This window comes from Protopterus annectens, chromosome 8.part1 (assembly GCF_019279795.1).
Source record: "Protopterus annectens isolate FY-2018-M chromosome 8.part1, PAN1.0, whole genome shotgun sequence".
Classification (NCBI taxonomy): domain Eukaryota; kingdom Metazoa; phylum Chordata; order Ceratodontiformes; family Protopteridae; genus Protopterus; species Protopterus annectens.
In genome coordinates, this window is record NC_056742.1 from 527,523,335 (window position 1) to 527,542,482 (window position 19,148).

Below are 19,148 nucleotides of genomic sequence, written 5' to 3' on the forward strand. Positions count from 1 at the left end.
CTTTCAGTCGGGCAGCATAGGACAGATTTTTGAGACCCTTTATCCTTTTGGTGAGGAACTTTTGTGGCCTCTCCAGCTGCTGCAAGTGTCGGGTCAGATACATTCCGAATGGGATACCAACAGGTATGAGATTAGCACTGAGCACCATACTAGCTTCTCCAAGGATGATGCCATGATACCAACGGGTACGAGACTAGCACTGAGCACCATACTACCTTATCAAAGTATGATACCATGCTACCAACAGGTACGAACCTAGCACTGAGCACCATACAACCTTCTCCAAGGATGATGCCATGATACCAACAGGTATGAGCCTAGCACTGAGCACCATATTACCTTCTCCAAGGATGATACCATGATACCAACAGGTATGAGACTAGCACTGAGCACCATACTACTTTATCCAAGGATAATAACATGCTACCAACAGGTATGAACATAGCACTGAGCACCATACTACCTTCTCCAAGGATGATGCCATGATACCAACAGGTATGAGACTAGCACTGAGCACCAAACTACCTTCTCTAAGGATGATGCCATGATACCAACAGGTATAGGCCTAGCACTGAGCACCATACTACCTTCCTCCAAGGATGATGTTATGATACCAGCAGGTATGAGATTAGCACTGAGCACCATACTACCCTCTCCAAGGATGATGTCATGACACCAACAGGTATGAGATTAGTACTGAGCACCATACTACCTTCTCCAAGGATGATGCCATGATACCAACAGGTATGAGACTAGCAATGAGCACCATACTACCTTCTCCAAGGATGATACCATGCTACCAACAGGTATGAGCCTAGCACTGAGCACCATATTATCTTCCTCCAAGGATGATACCATGCTACCAACAGGTATGAGCCTAGCCCTGAACACCATATTACCTTCTCCAAGGATGATACCATGATACAAACAGGTATGAGGCTAGCACTGAGCACCATACTACCTTATCCAAGGATGATAACATGCTACCAACAGGTATGAACATAGCACTGAGCACCATACTACCTTCCCCAAGGATGATGCCATCATACCAACAGGTATGAGACTAGCACTGAGCACCATACTACCTTTTCCAAGGATGATACCATGCTACCAACAGGTATGAACCTAGCACTGAGCACCATACTACCTTCTCCAAGGATGATGCCATAACACCAACAGGTATGACCTAGCACTGAGCACCATATTACCGTCTGCAAGGATGATGTCACGTTACCAACAGGTATGAGCCTAGCACTGAGCACCATACTTATCCATATCCAAGGATGATGCCATGATACCAGCAGGTATGAACCTAACACTGAGCACCATACCACCTTCTCCAAGGGTGATACCATGTTACCAACAGGTATGAGACTAGCACTGAGCATCATACCACCTTATCCAAGGATGATGCCATGATACCAACAGGTATGAGCCTAGCACTGTGCACCATATTACCATCTTCCAAGGATGATACCATGCTACCAACAGGTATGAGCCTAGCACTGAGCATCATACTACCTTATCCAAGGATGATGCCATGATACCAACAGGTATGAGCCTAGCACTGTGCACCATATTACCATCTTCCAAGGATGATACCATGCTACCAACAGGTATGAGCCTAGCACTGAGCATCATACTGCCTTATCCAAGGATGATGCCATGATACCAGCAGGTATGAGCCTAGCACTGAGCACCATACTACCTTCTCCAAGGATGATGTCCTGATAGCAACAGGTATGAAACTAGCACTGATCACCCTACTTCTTTCTTCAAGGATAATGCCATGTTACCAACAGAAAATTATTTATTTTAACAATTGGCTTAATTTATGATGTTGATCCAATGGTGTACAAAATTTTCTGGCCTGGGTCGACATGCTTGACAGACAAGGGATGGTCTGCACTTATCCCCTCTAGTCTTTTGGATACTGGCAAAGACCTTTTCCACCCCTATAGTGCCTTTTTAGGTAATGCCAAACAAATTAACCATCTAACTTAATTGCACCTAAGAAACAATATCTGAAGGTGGTACTGCACAATGCTAGAAGTATTAACAAGAAACTCCACTCCCTGCAAGCCTTCCTCTTCCTGGAGAGTGTAGATGTCTGTGTAGTAATGGAGACATGGTTTAAAGTCATGGAGAGTACCCTGGTAGTGCAAGGTTATAAACCTTTTCACACTTTTAGACCAGCTACCACAAAGCAGGGAACTAAAGGTGAAGGAGTCTCAGCCTATATTAAAAACAACCTCAAATTCAGACTAATTAAAGCATACGACCCACTGGAGCTCACATGTGCAACTCTCGTACCATATCATTGCAAGATATAGGTCCCTTCCATGTCTCCGGAAATCCATACTTCTTATCTTAATGTACTAGAAGCCCTCACCATTCAACCCAAAAATCTTCATAGGGGATCACAACTACCCCTCTATAGACGGGGAATCCTACGCTACCTTCCAATGCACAACCCCAGTGATTCCTAAACTTTGTTACTGCCAACATCTTGGAACAGTTAGTTTGTTCTCCTACCAGGGGTAGGAACTTCCTTGACCCTGTACTCACAAACATGGGGGAATGGTGTTCTCCACCCAATATAATGTCCTTGCTCATCAGATCTGACCATAAGGCAGCACTGCTTGGAATAAAAATTAAATACAGCGACCCAGCTAAATCAAACATCTTTAGGAACAATTTCAAGGCTAAACTCTCTCTAAGCAACACCTTGGCTAAATTCCATGCACCCCAAACCCAGTAAACATCATAACATATGCTAAGTTATTTACAAAATCCCTGTACAGCTATAGAGCAAGCCAAGACCGTTCACATTAAGAATACGAAAAACTCAAAGGACAAGCCACCCTGGTGGAATCAGTTATAAAACAAAAGAAAAAAATCTTGGCCAAGCATAGGAGGAACAAGGCCCAACATACTAAAAGCCCCCTGACCAATCTAAATAGGCAGCAGATAAAATACTTCAAAAGCTAAATTTGAAGAAAAATATATTTTCAGGCAAAGAGCAACCACAAAACTTTCTACAGCTATGTCCGTAATCTCAAGGGAAATATGCAACATGCACAAAACTTATTTTAAATGGCATCAGCCACACTGAACCAGTGGCCACTGCCAACCTTTTGGCTGACAGGCTCAGGTCAAATTCCACCTCCCCCCAACAATCCAAAGGAAATACTGCATACCACAATCCTCCTAAACATTACAAGGGAACAGGTCATCAACGCACTTTGCAAGGCCCAAAGTACTGTACCGATGGGCCCTGATAGCATCCCAGGATGCTTACTAAATAACATTAAACATGACCTCTCTGGTCCACATGAATCACTTTTCAACTGCAGCCTACAGTCAGATTTTGTGCCAGATGAATGGAAAATGGTTTCAGTCATTCTCCTGCATAAAACAGGTCCAACCATAGATCTGGGTAACTACAGGCCCATAAGTCTGACCAGCCTCATATGTAATGCCATGAAAAAAATCATCATGGACATGATAAACAAGGACATAGGCAACCTGCAAACATTGGACCCATTACAGTCCAACTTTGTTAAATGAAGGTCATGCCTACTAAATCTACTGGACTACTTTGAGAGGGTCATCAAAGCAACAGATGAGGGAAAGACTTTGCTCACAGCTTACCTCGACCTGGCCAAGGCTTTTGATACAATACCTTACTCAGGCGTTATAGGCAAGCTCACTAAATTAGATTTAAACCCTTTTATCACTTGCTGGATAGCCAACTGGCTCAATGATAGGACCCAGAAGGCCAATATCGTGAGGCCACCTGCACCAAGAGGCCAGTCGCTGGCGCACTCCGGAAAAAAGTCCCGTACCCTTTGTGACGTAAACCTATTTTAGGTAAAAACTTGCTGTCATTTAAGTTTTATGATCTCGACTTCTGTACTATAAAAACAATTCAAAGCTGTAGTAACTTTTTATCCCCAGTCTTCCAAATGGAAATTAATCTTGGCCTAGTGGATAACTTGGGTTATAAAACATAAGCAAATTTATTAAATAAATAAATACATGCATACATAAAAAAATAAATAAATGCAAACATAAACACTGAAAAGTAAAATGTATAAACATTTTTTTTTTTTATACTCCATGATTTCCACTACTCACATCTTCCCCTGACCCATGTCCCACTAAACTATATATTCCTTTCTTGTGAAGGTGGCAAAATCCTGCTATATCCATTGAAACATATGGACACTCCTCTGCCAGGTAAAGAATAGCCAAAACAGCCTTCCACATGATCACCATTCCTACTTTTTTTCCAAATAAGAAATGCTGTCCAGTCTCTAATGGGAAACACACACTTACATGTAGAAATCTACAACTATCCTACCAAGGCCGGGCAGCTGACACAAGCCACTCACTCCCACCCCTTCATGCAACTTCTCCATTGCCTGAGCTGATAACTATCATCTGTGTCACACTGAGGGCTCCATAACTCTATGCCACTGAGCCACGCATGCTTAACCAGTTTGCGAGACATTAAGACTTAAATGCTCACTAAGATAGGACAAACTAAGGTTTCTACAAATGTTAAAATGTAATCAGCTATTTTGCAAATAAAAGAGAATACAGGAGGTGGGTGGGAGGGTTTATGATGAATGACTTGTATTAGCAAAATGTTTTCTTGTTGCAAATTTTCTGCCAGTCAACTGGTTGTGTAGAAATAGCGTAGAAATGTAATATGGATACCTGAGAAAAAGAACTGATTTTTAGGCATAGTGGTGGTGATAGTTGGGGATGTTGGGAGATGCTATGCTACTACTATGTCAAGTTGAAAAATGTATCAAAGCTTTCAGTATATCCATGCAATGTCATGAAGACTGACTGTGAGTAGGAGACAAGAAATTACTGGAGACAGGTGGTTTGTAAAGATCCTGGCTGCAGTAGACAAGTCAACGAGCCAAACAGGTGAGCTGGTTATATAAATTCCCCACTTTAAACTTAAAAAATCATCCTGTCTACCTGGCTATGAGGATGTGAATATGGGCATCTTTTACATTTATGGTGACTATGTAAGCTTGCAATAGGAATAAATGTAGAAGGCTCTGCCAGGTAAGCATTTTGAATTTTGGAACCATTAGAAACGTATTTAATTTCAACAGGTCCAAAATGGGTTTATATGTCTATTCTTTTCTTGCTAAAAGAAAAATACTGAAGTAGAAACCTGTACCATCCTCTCTTTTTGGTATCCCTTCTATAGTTCCCTGGGATAGTCTTTTAGCAGGGATGAAATAAGTTGCACTTTATCCTTGCGGACAGGCGGAATGGTTAGAAATGTTGGTTTTGTTTTGGAAATACAGTCTGTTCCACTGCTTTAACATCTGCATGACCCACCTGTCCTACGTGATGGCCTCCCACTGCTGTACAAATTGGTTCAGCCTGCCTCTTATCTTTATAGGAAGAGGTGAAAGGGTACTAGGAAGGTGTGAGAGTGGGTTAGGGTGGGATTTTGGGATTGGGGTTGGTAATGCGCTTTGGTAAATCATAGCAGTTCCCTTTGGGTTCCATGGTTCTGAAGGCTATCGAGTTTCCCCCTGTGGCCTGACTACCATTTTTCTTGTACAGGGCCCTTTCACCATTTCCTTGCTTGCCGTTGTCCTGCTTAGAGTAGGATGGTCAACTCTTACTGAGATAATCCATACAATATTTTGGTACAGGGGTATGAAAAAGATCCTTGACTACATGGTTTCTTCCATTTTTTGAACACTTTCTCTGGAGTGCAACTCTGACATAAGCTGCTTAACCAGAACATTAAGGAGTTCTTCTTTTAATTGCACTGGGAGTTTTTGTGTCCTCACTCAGGCATGTCTCATGTGACAGGCCCCATACTAGCAGGCCTGTATGATGCATCAACTGTATCATAACCCCATTTCAGAGACTGCTGAGCGACTTGGGAAACGATGCATAGGTCAAACAGTTCCTCTGTTAGGTCCTTAATGCTATCCCCTCCTCCTTCAGGCACAACTGTGTAGGGAGGGACTCTTAAAACTTCAACATATGAGACTAGTATTTAAGGCCACTAATAGCCAGGGTAGCTGAAGTATAACTTTTCTTCTTCCAGTCAACCATTTGGCTCTAACTCTCTTTGTTTACTGGTTGAAACAATAACAGACCCTTACTGGAATCAAGGGACACCACCACTGGATCAGACAATGGGTTCTTATGCAAGAGGTCCAGTTATGTGAATGGAGATCCAAAGCAAACAATGACTGAATCTTATATAATTATTTATAGATCAGCAATAATCACAATTCCTTTTGGCAAGCAGCTGACAACAACTTTGAAAATGCCTCCAACAGTTTTTACTTTTCTACACAGTGACATATAATCTCCAACCCTTATGAGTGGAAAAGCCATTTTATCAGTGTTGTACTCTCTTCCATTTGAATTAACAGTTCTACCTCATCTCTCTTTTACTTTGGAAGCAGAAATAAGACTATGGTGCTCTCTTCCTGTTATTTTATTACTTAAAAATCAGTGGCAAGCAAGATAAGGAAGACATCTGTAATACAGAGGTGGAAATACAAAAATGTTAAAAAAAAACAGGACTTCAGAAATCAAGCTGTTTTATAATGACTGCCCCTCTCTCCCATCTGATTCTTAATCTTCAATTGTAACTATACAGAATATACTTAAGAGTTTGCTGGGCCGTCAGGATTCAGAGATAATCCATTAAATACAGAGATCATGAATAAAACAGCAAAAAACAATCAAATCAATAGTAATTTAGGCTTCTTTCTCTGGTGTAAAAGCATATAAGATATTTAGGTGTACATATCATACAAGACCCAACAAAAGAGCAGAAATTAACCTTAGAAAGCTGCTGACCCCACTACATCTGCCCAAAGGGTGGGTCAAGCATTCATCACCTTTTGAAAAAAACACTTCTACTTAACTTACATTTCTATAATGTGTCTCCTTCTCCTCATCCATTTTTTAGCACAGCGCTCTCTCGTACCCTGTACTCTTTGGCTGGAGGCTGACTTGGGGCAGAAGCAGTGACTGAATTCAAGAATTTTTAGGAGAGGCATAAAAGCATCCTTATAAGGGCTGGAGTAATTTAAGTGTCAGAAGTGCACAGCACTGGCAGCCTGTGCACCTTTGGTAAGGTATAGGGCTGTGGGCATTTGGACAGTACCATGGGGATATTATAGAAGCACAGTAACAGCTGTAGACTCTGCATGCTTCATACATGTAACACCGGGATCACTTAAGCCACAAACTGTTATTCAGGCAGGATGCACAACATCGCATCCTGTGTGTCCAGTAGTGACATGAATTACTGGGGCCCTGAAAAGCCAACAAATGTTAGGGGAAAGGGTCACAGCATGGTAGCCTGGATCTCTGGGCAGGAAGTTATTATGGAACTGTATCTTTCTGAGTGTCTGCGTAACAGTGCCGTCCTGCATGGCTTCATTTGTTGAAATGTAAACCATAACACATGAGCAAAGCTTCATGGTATGTAGGAGTGGGAGATATGATTCGCTGAGAGAAGCAGCTTTGCACAAACAGCAAGAACAGTGGGTTACTTGAAGGACTGTTACTATTCCCATTCTGTATCTGGAAGTCATGTGGATGCAGACACATGCATCACAATGTCAGCACTATCAAGGCCTGGGTAAGCCATGGTGGTACAGCGGTAGCGTTGTTGCCTCACAGTAAGAGGTTCTCCTGTTCGATTCATGGCTGGAGTGCCTTCTGTGTGGAGTCTGCATGTCCTCCCCGCGGTCGAGTGGCTTCCGAAAGACATGAGTAAATGGGTGTGCCTTCGCTGAAGGTTGGGCGTTGGGCTGGCAACTCGGCACCATAAAACTCTACTGCCAATCATTAGCAGACCAGAGTTCCCCTGTGGCAACCCCTAACCGGGAAAAGCTGAAAAGACAAACAACAATTAAGGCCTGGGTAAGGCATTGTTAGTTAGCCACTGTGCAATGCCTATGTCAGGCATACTATGGAACATCCTTGCCTGTGAACTGAACTATTACTGTCACTCACACTGCACTGATGTCAGGCATGCTATGGAACATCCCTGCCTGTGAACTGAACTACAGCCAAAGTACAAACTTAATAATAGCAGCAATTATATCATTAAAGCACCCCATGTCTTATAAAAGTTCCCTTAAAACTAAGCCTCATTGAGGATTATATTCTGTCATGTCTATCTTTTAAAATAGGTTTTATACTATTATTCACATTCAGACCTGGCATATGGTCAGCTCTAAAAAAAGTAATCCATTTATATTCAGCCATCTCCGTTTTATTTGTTAAATCACCCCCATTTTTATTTTTAAACACAACTTGCAAAATTCTTAACTGGAATTTATGCTCAGCACCTAAAGTTGCTATATGCTTAGCCAAAGCATTTGTAAGGACATTTCTACGAATGTCAGAACAATGTGCACTTATTCTCTCTCTTAATTTTTTGTTTTACCAATATAAAAACATTGGCAGCATATACAGTTAGCAAAATAAATCACATTTTTCTGTGCCACATATTCCAGCAGCTCTAAATTAAAATAGCTTTTGACTAATTGGGTGTATAAAGCTTAAGTCCATATTAATATCTGCACAAAGTGTGCAGTTATAACATGGTTTAGTGCTGAATTTATTATTTTTTTTGTAGCACATTATCTCTCCTTATATCCTTATAACATAAATGTTGCTTGAAATTCTTTTCTCTTTTAAAAACAAAATGTGGTGTCTCACTTACTAGATCAACCACTTCTTGACTGGATGTGAGTATAGTCCAGTTCTTTTTAATTATCTGCTTAACAAGACCTGTGTGTCGATTATATTTCATCATATAGTTCAATTTATCCATAGTTCTATTTTATTTGGCTCTCTCCACCAGTCCTGGAATTCTGACTGCCTTTCATCTAAGTTCTTTGATTTGCTGAAGACCTGTTACTTTGTATGGCTGTGAAATGAACTATTACTGTCACTCACACTGCACTGATGTCAGGCGTGCTACGGAACATCCCTGTGAACTGAACTATTACTGTCACTCACACTGCACTGATGTCAGGCATGCTACGGAACATCCCTGCCTTTGAACTGAACTATTACTGTCACTCACACTGCACTGATGTCAGGCGTGCTACAGAACATTCCTGCATGTTAACTGAACTATTACTGTCACTCACACAGCACTGTCTACCTGCATACATCCTGAGTAACAGCAACAGGCTTGGTTAAAAGTAATACAGCCCTGTCACTGCATCAAGTGTGGCCCTTTTTGTGGACTACATACAGAATATCACCCCAAATATACACATCCTATAAGAAAATGGTATTTAAAGATGAGGACAAATTACGTTTCATAACAAGATGTGGTAATGAAGTCACTATCATAGACAAGTCTGACAGAATCGTACATGAGACAGTTTAACATGAAGAAACAGGAATTGCTGCAGCTGATTGCGCCTGATTTCTGGATTAACCCTGCAGTCTACAGCATGCATACATACAGAGACAGTACTGTGAGAGGTCTGTTTAGATGTGCAGTTGAATACTAAAACATAGGAATCAGTCAGAAAGGGGAACCATCCTGGCTTGGAGAGCAGTAAACGGCTCCATATGCAGAGTCCTGTTGACTGCCTCCTTAATGCTCATGTGGTTAGTCAGCAGCTACATCACCATATTGTTGCTGTTATGCGGATGGGGAAACTTGCATACTACTGCAGAAAAAGTCTTGGCAATGCCAATCACTACTATCTACACAAATAACAATACACAATGGAATGAAGAATCATGAATAAAAAGCAAAAACGGTTATTCCAGTTGAACACCTACTGTTAAAAGAAGGTTTAACGCACTAAATCTGAATACTCACCTTGTTTTCGATATAAAGTTGCACATCTGGCTATATACAAAGTAATGTTTTTCAAGCAGACACTTAGCACCGAGTATTTAAAAAATTTAATGCAAGAAAATGCATTTAAACTGATAAAATGAGTGAGATTTTACGAATAACTGCAGTTACTTGTCTAGCAGAAAGTCCAGAGGGCCATCAGTGGGCAGCTTACTTTCAGAGTTAGGAATTCATAATAAAGGGAGTGCTGGGCTTGGAAGTTAGTGGAGTCCGCATCTGAAGTTTTAGTGAATAGAGTTCTAGGCTGCAGAGCAGTAATCTTTCTACAATTATAGTAAACTAAGCTGGTTGTGTGTTGTATCTTTGTTGTACATTCTGCATATCTGTTATATCCATACTGTATATTATAATTAATTTCTGTAAAGCATTCAAATAATGTAGGAGACTTACATATTTGATGTATTCCTTCATAACTTCCTCCAAAGGTAAAAGTCCTCCTTTCCTAAAAATAGAGGGGTTCCACATAGCAGCACGTGCCACCATTACAGAAGCTGCACCTGTTAGCTGTTTAAAAGTCTCCAGGTCAGAAAATTCTTTAATGTAGTCATGAGACCCACCACTGATGAAAAAGAAAAAAAAATCTTGTAATCTTTCATTCTTTTTAAACAATGTACATTCTCCTTCATTTAATCCTTTCAGTTGCATGAACATTAGCTGTTTGACTGAATGACTTTATGACTTCAACACCTAAATTCTATCTTCTTGCTTTTTAACTGCTTTGATGCGACAACACTAGGGCTCCTTTGTTAAGGTGCTTTATTTAAATTAACTAATTTATTAGCTATGTGGTGGCACTAATCCATGTGAACATTTTCAGTGATATCTTGAGTCACCAGAAAAGATACTACATAAATGACGTATAATGTACAACACATATATAACACAGATGTGCAAAATGCAAACATAATTATAACACACATATACAACACAGATTTACAAAATATACAACAATGATATAACACACAGCACAGACGTAATGCAAATACACAATACAGATACAAAGGACAATGTATAGCACAGATATAACTCAGATGTACAGAATATATAACACAGATATACTGCACAGAGGTAATGCACATACATGGCACAAAACAAAACAGTACAACACAGATACATGTATACAGAATGTACAAAACAGGCACAGCACAATGTACGGTACACAGGTACTGTAGAGACGCATTACCAAAACAAAACAATGTACAACACAGACATAACACACATATACAGCATGTATAACACATTCCTGAGGTAATGCAGCTACACGGTACAGTGCAACACAGATGCAGGTGTACAGAATGTACAAAAGGAATTTAACACAATGTTACTGTACACAGGTAGTGTAAAGACATGTTACAGAAACAAAACAACATATAACACAGATGTAGAGAACATATAACACAGAAATACTTTACAGATGTAATTCAGATACATGGAACAGAAACAAAACACAGTTACAGGTACACAGAATATACAAAATAGGCATAACTCAATGTACTGTACACAGGTAGCATTGAGACATTGCCGAAACAAAACAATGTACAACACAGATTTATTTATTTATTTATTTTATTTTACATTTGTTGACCGGGATAGTCCGACTGGATACATGTCCATTTTCAGCGGAGGCCCGGGGAGAAAAGCTCCACATTAACAGTAGGTAATTACATGTTCATAGAATACAAATTAGTCTCATTTGGTAGTTTAACAAAGGAAAAGCTACTATAAAGTATATTAAAAACATAGACTAGGCTAAGTATTAAGAGAAAAATAACAGACACAGACTACAACATGATTTTTCTCTTACTAGTCTAACCATGAAGGATTACTTATAGCCAGAATTAAAAAAGGGGGGGGGAGTAGGAGGGGTAGAAAGAGAGGGAGGTCATTTAGGTTTAAAAGGTTAGACCTGAAAAAAGAAGATGCTCACTAGCTAAGGGAGAGTTAATCCGGACTTGCACACTGGCAGAGCCAATGAGATTTGAGATGGTGATTTAATCTTTTTTTGAATAGGTTTAGTGAGAAAATGATGGTGAGACGGGGGGAGGGAGTTCCATTTTTTTTCCAATGGCATTGGCAAAGAGTGCGTCACCCCCTGCATTATTGGATTTGACTGTATGAGCTAGGAGTTTGTTTGAGGAGCGTAAACTATTGAGATTGTTGTAAGGTGTAATCAACTTTGTCAGTGCAGGAGTTTTGTCAGGTTGTTTCAGAATTTTAAAAGCCAGGATTAGTTGGCTCTGCTGGAGAAGGTTTGGGAATTCAATCCAACCCAGGTTTTGTAGGTTAGTACAGTGATGGGTTCTATAAGGCATCCCTGTTGCAAATCTGGCTATATGATTATAACAAGATGATAGTTTATTAAGGTCAGATACATTAAGATTCGTAAGTATAGATGAGGCATACAGGAGGGTAGAGAGAAGGTGAGATGGCAGTGGCCATTTTGCACATGGAGTAAGAAAGGGTTTTATGCGATAAAGTGTCCCGAGTTTCTTGTTAACAGTTTTAATAGTCTGATTGATATGTATATCAAATCTAAGTTTATTATCAATGGTAACCTTAATAGTTTAGTATTGGCGCCTGGGAGATAATAGTTCCATTTTGGAATGTATAGTGAAGGATGTGGGTGTGGACTTTGTGCAGGGTAGAAGAGAACCAATTTGGTTTTCTTTGATTTAGAATCAGTTGACGCCCCGATAGCCAGGTCTCAACTGCAGTAAAACAGGATTGTGTTTTAGTTAAGAGGTCAGCAAGAGATGGATCAGAACAAACTAATGTCGAGTCATCTGCGTATTGTATGCAGGTGGCATCAGGGATGGCTTTGTAGAGGTCATTTATAAAGACTGAGAAGAGAAGAGGTCCCAGTATAGAACCTGGGGAACTCCTATGGTGTTGGGTAGGAGACTAGAAAGCTTATTCTGCCAGAGTACGCTTGTTGCCTATCAGAGAGATAGGCATGGAACCAGGCCAGAGTTTGCTATCTAAGTGGAGATTTTTTAGGGTGTTATGAAGTAGCTGGTGGTTCACCATATCAAAGGCCTTTGATAGGTCAAGAAAGAGAGCTGATGATATTCTTTTCTCATTCGGTTATGGTTAATGGAGTCAGTAAAAGAGAGAAGGCAGTGGTTGTACTATGGTGGGTCGGAAGCCATGTTGAGAACTAGTTAGCAGGTTATTCTGGGTAAGATAGTAGAGTAGTTGTTTGTGTATGCACTTTTCCATGATTTTGGCTAATGGAGACAGTATAGATATGGGCCTATAATTTGATAGTTCTGTAGATGAGCTACCTTTATGGAGTGGTATTACATGGGATATTTCCATATTGAGGGGATTGTGGATTCAACTATGGTACGATTGATGAGTATCGAGATGGGGTAGGCTATGACATCAGCAGCTTTTTGTAAGTAATCAGCTGGGAGAAGGTCAGCAGAGAGAGTAGTTGGTTTTAGTTTCTTCAGTAAGGATTGAATATAGTCGGTTGAGACAGTTTGAAATTTAAAGGTGGGTTTGGACTTTAGGATGTTTTCTGTTTTAGGATGTTGTTGGTAATTGATATATAAGATATAATACTGATGAAAAGAAAAAAAAATCTTGTAATCTTTGCTTTTACTGCTTTGATGCGAACACTAACTAGGCTCTTTGTTAAGGTGCTTTATTTAAATTAACTAATTTATTAGCTATGTGGTGGCACTAATCCATGTGAACATTTTCAGTGATATCTCGAAATACCCAGTAGATACTAAAAAATACACGATAATATACAACAATGATATAACACACAGCACAGGCGTAATGCAAATACACAATACAGATACAACAGGCACAACATAATGGGTACGTACAGGTACTGGAGGGCAGCACCCAAAACAACACAGATATAATAGAGATGTATAACGCAAGCATACTGTATAGAAGTAAAGCAGATACATTTAGCAGAAACAAAGCATGGTACAGCACAAATATGTAAAGAATGTACAAAATAGCCACAAGACAATGTACTGTACACAGGTACTGTAGAGACACATTACCAAAACAAAACATAACATACAATAGATATATGACACGGATGTACATAATGCATAACACATTCCTGCTGTACTGAGGTAATCCAGATACATGGTACAGAAACAAAACACAGTACAACACAGATATAGGTGTACAGAGCATACAAAGCATGAATAAAACAATGTACTGTGCGCAGGTGGTATAGAGACATGTTATAGAAACAAAAAGTACAACACAGAAATAACATATATGTATAGAATGAATAACACAGATGTACCACATAGAAATAATGCAGATACATGGTGCAGAAACAAATCATAGTGTACAACACAGATGTAACATAGATGTATAGAATGTGTATAATGCAGACATAACACAGACATACCATACAAAGGTAATTAAGAAACACAATGTACTGCACAGATAAAACCACATATGCACAAAATGTAGAACATAAATGTAACACACATGTACAGCATAGAGGTAATACAGAGCATAGAAACAAAGTACGGACATAATGATGTATCCTACAGAGGGAATTCAGATACATGGTACTGAAATGAAGTATAGTGTACAACACAGATGAACTATACAGAAGTAATGAAGATAAATGGTGCAGAAACAAATTACAATGAAAAACACAAATGTAACACATGTGCAGAACACACAACACAGAAATAATACATATGTTCTGTACACAGGTAATGCAAACACATTATACAGAAATGAAGCACAATGTACAGGACAGATATGACATGAATATTCAGAATATATAGTATAAACAATGCAAATACACAGTGCAGAAACAAAGCAAAATGTACAACAAAGACAAAACAAATGTGCCATCCAAAGGTACTGCAGATACATGGTAGAGAAATTAATCACAATGTGCAGTACAGATTTGACATAGATATATAGAATGTACAACAATGATGTAACACTTACAGAGGTAATGCAGATACATGGCGCAGAAACAAAGCAAATCACAGATATAAAGATGTACCATAGAATCATAGGAGATTACTAGGCTATCGACCTGGAGGTCATTTTAAGCCTGGCTGTTTCATCCCAATGTAATACCATGAAAATGGTAGTCAATACCCAAGATTGCATTCAGTGATGATAGTCCAGGAGGGTTGTGGGCATCATCCCCAGTAAGAATTTATGGTACCCCATCCACTTGTCCAGGTTCCTCTTGAACAGTGTCATAGAGGTGCTCTGTTTCACATGAATTTGTAGCCTGTTCCAAAGATGTGGCAGTTGCTAGGAGATAAATCTGTTCCTCCAGCATGCTCTATTTAAGTTGCAGGTCATATTTATGCCCCTGGAATGGGTAGCCCTAGTCCTGTTTGATTTACTGATATGCAGCAAGTTAATTCGGTTTGGGTCTTAGATTGCTCCAGAAACCAGGCAAAGGTCTCCCCAAGAAGTCTATATGACATGGAGTATAGTGACAGGGACTTTAGTTGGTCTATGTAAGGCACATACTAGAGCCCCTTCATTTTCTTTGTTAGAAACCTTTGAGGTCTCTCCAGTTGCTACAGGTGCTTTGTAAGGTACATGTCGAACAGGGTGTTATACTCAATTACGGGATGGATTACTGCCAAGTATAGAGGGATTATAACCTCTTTTGCTGTTGAGGCAATGCCTTTACTAATCAAGTGTGCTATGTAGAAAGCCTTCCTTACTACAGTAAACAGATGGTCAAAGTTAAAGTTGCAGTCAACTTGTGATCCCAGGTCCCTTACCACATCATTGGTACTTAGGGTATTGTTGTTGATTTGGTAGTGTGAAGGGACACTGTTTGTGCCAAAGGGAACGATGATGCATTTCTCTGCATTCAGTTTGAGACCGTGACTAATACACCAGTTGTTGGTCTGTGTGAAACCTTCCTGGAATATACTGACATCACTTGGCGATTCACTGATTGTACCTAGTTTGCAGTCATCTGCAAACTCGGTCAGCCACAACCCCTTAGTTTTGACCCGAACTTCTGAGAAGTGTATTCCAAACAGTAGGGGGCCCAGCACTGACCCCTATGGCACTTTGCAGGTAACATGTCTGCTGGTTGTTAAGTCACTCACTTTGATAGTGTGTGCCTGGTTGTGAGCCAGTTGGCAACCCATCTTACAATGAAGGTGTTTACATTCAGTTTGCTATGGATACTGGTAATGCCTGAATGTGGGATTGTGTTGAAAGCCTTTGCCATGTAGAGGTATGCTGTGTGCACAAATCTACCCTCCTTGATAGGCCTGGTCACATTTTCAAAGAAATCCACTAGATTTAACAGGCAGGATCTGCCTTTGACAAAGCCGAATTGGGTAGGATCCAGGGTTTGGAGGTCACCTATGTCTTTATTTATGAGGTAAATAATGACATGTTCCATGGCCCTTACGGATGAGGCTGGCCAGGCTTATGGGTCTGTAATTACCTGGGTCTGTTGATAGGCCACCTTTGTGGAGGGGAATAATTGTTGCTGTTCTTCATTCCACAGGAACAAAGCCTGTTGTTAGGCTATCACTGAAAAGGGTACTTAATGGTGATGCTAGTTCATACAGAGGTAATGCAGATATACATTACAGAAATGAATCACAATGTGAGCACAGGTATAACTTAGACTTACAGACTGTAAAGTACAGATAAAGCACACATACACAGTACAGAAGTAATGCAGAAGTCTGGGTACTAAAATGAAACACTATAAATAGCAGATATGACATGGATGTGCAGTACAGAGATAATGCAGATGCATGACACAGAAATGAAGCACAATGCACAACAGAGATACAGCACGGATATGCATGGTGTTACTGTGAAGTGCAGCATACCACAGAGATCTACAGTGCAGGGATAATGCAGATGCATGACACAGAAATGACCCACAATGTGCAACATAGATACAGCATGGATATACATGGTGTTACAATGAAGTGCAGTGTACCACAGAGATCTACAGTGCAGGGATAATGCAGACGCAAGTTACAGAAATTACTCAATGTGCAACAGAGATATAGCATGGCTATTTATGGTGTTACACCGAAGGGCAGTGTACCACAGAGATCTACAGTGCAGGGATAATGCAGATGCAAGGCCCAGAAATTATGCATAATGTACAACACAGATACAGCACAGATATGCATGGTGTTACAATGAAGTGCAGTGTACCATAGAGATCTACAGTGCAGGGATAATGCAGATGTACAACACAGAAATGAAGCACAATGTGCAACACAGATACAGCATAGATATGCATGGTGTTGCAATGAAGTGCAGTGTACCAGAGAGATCTACAGTGCAGAGATAATGCAAATGCATGACACAGAAATTATGCACAATGTACAACACAGATATAGCATGGATATGCATGGTGTTACAATCAAGTGCAGTGTACAACAGATATCTACAGTGCAGGTGTAATGCAGATGCACTACAAAAAAATGACACACAATACACAACACAGATATAGCACACATATGCATGGTGTTACACTGAAGTGCAGTGTACCACAAAGATCTACAGTGCAGGGATAATGCAGATGCATGATATAGAAATGACACACAATGTGCAACACAGACACAGCATGGATATGCATGGTGTTACAATGAAGTGCAATGTACCAGAGATATCTACAGTGCAGAGATAATGTAGATGCATGACACAAAAATGATGCACAATGTACCACACAGACACAGCATGGATATGCATGGCGTTACAATGAAGTGCAGTGTACCAGAGATCTTCAGTGCAGGGATAATGCAGATGCAAGGCACAGAAATGACACACAATGTACAACACAGATATGCATGGTGTTACAATGAAGTGCAGTGTATCACAGAGATCTACAGTGCAGTGATAATGCAGATGCATGACACAGAAATGGCACACAATGTGTAGCACAGATACAGCACGGATATGCATGGTGTTACAATGAAGCACAGTGTACCACAGATATTTACAGTGCACGGATAATGCAGATGCATGACAAAGAAATGACTCACAATGTACAACACAGATATAGCACTCATATGCATGGTGTTAGAATGAAGTGCAGTGTAATGCAGAGATCTACAGTGCAAGGATAATGCAAATGTACGACACAGAAATGACTCACAATGTACAACATAGATATAGCACAGATATGCATGGTGTTACACTGAAGTTCAGTGTACTACAGAGATCTACAGTGCAGGGATAATGCAGATGCATGACACAGAAATGACACACAATGTACAACACAGATATGCATGGTGTTACAATGAATTGCAGTGTACAACAGAGATCTTCAGTGCAGGGATAATGCAGATGCATGACACAGAAATGACGCACAACTGACACACAATGTACAACACAGATACAGCACAGATATGCATGGTGTTACAATGAAGTGCAGTGTACCAGAGATATCTAACGTGCAGTTATAATGCAGACATAAGACACAGAAATGACTCACAATGTACAACACAGACATAGCACACATATGCATGGTGTTACAATGAAGTGCAGTGTACCACAGAGATCTACCGTGCAGGGATAATGCAGATGCATGACACAGGAATGATGCACAATGTACAACACATATATGCATGGTGTTACAATGAAGTGCAGTGTATCACAGAGATCTACAGTGCATCTACAGTGCAGGAGTAATGCAGATGTAAGACACAGAAATGACACACAATGTACAGCACAGACATGCATGGTGTTACAATGAAGTGCAGTTTACCACAGAGATCTACAGTGCAGGGGAAATGCAGATGCATGACACAGAAATTGCATGACACAGAAATGACACACAATGTACAACACAGATGCAGCATGGATGTAAATGGTGTTACAATGAAGTGCAGTGTACCACAGAGATCTACAGTGCGGGGATAATGCAGTTGAGAGGTACTGACATTATCTAATATACAGTAGAGTTACACATTATACAAAACAGGTTGAACAATGATAGTCATACAAAGATATTATTATGAAGCATAATCCATATATGTACACCACTGAATGTGCAAAGTTTAGAAACAAGATGCAATATAGGCAGAAGGACATTTTAACACTCATTGTATGCAACACATTTAAGAAAGACGTTATCAAAATAAGAAACAAGTTAACCACTGTGATGCTGAAGCCCGCACTACAGCAAACCAGTTTGGGATACATGCAGATCAAAGCACTGATGCACAGGCCGATACATTACAAACTACAGTGCTGACACAGCTTTGCAGCAGATGTAAATAAG

The 19,148-nt window shown here is 40.1% G+C and overlaps 1 protein-coding gene across 3 annotated transcripts in view; it reads right to left on the reverse strand.

Annotated features, from left to right (window-relative positions):
* DUS2 (dihydrouridine synthase 2) overlaps positions 1 to 19,148 on the reverse strand; it is a 1,571,638-nt gene that overhangs the window by 570,298 nt on the left and 982,192 nt on the right. For all 3 annotated transcript variants that reach the window (XM_044082049.1, XM_044082046.1, XM_044082048.1), the window contains one exon: positions 10,298 to 10,466. In XM_044082049.1, the coding sequence (XP_043937984.1) occupies positions 10,298 to 10,466 (169 nt within the window). The remainder of the gene's footprint in view (positions 1 to 10,297; positions 10,467 to 19,148) is intronic.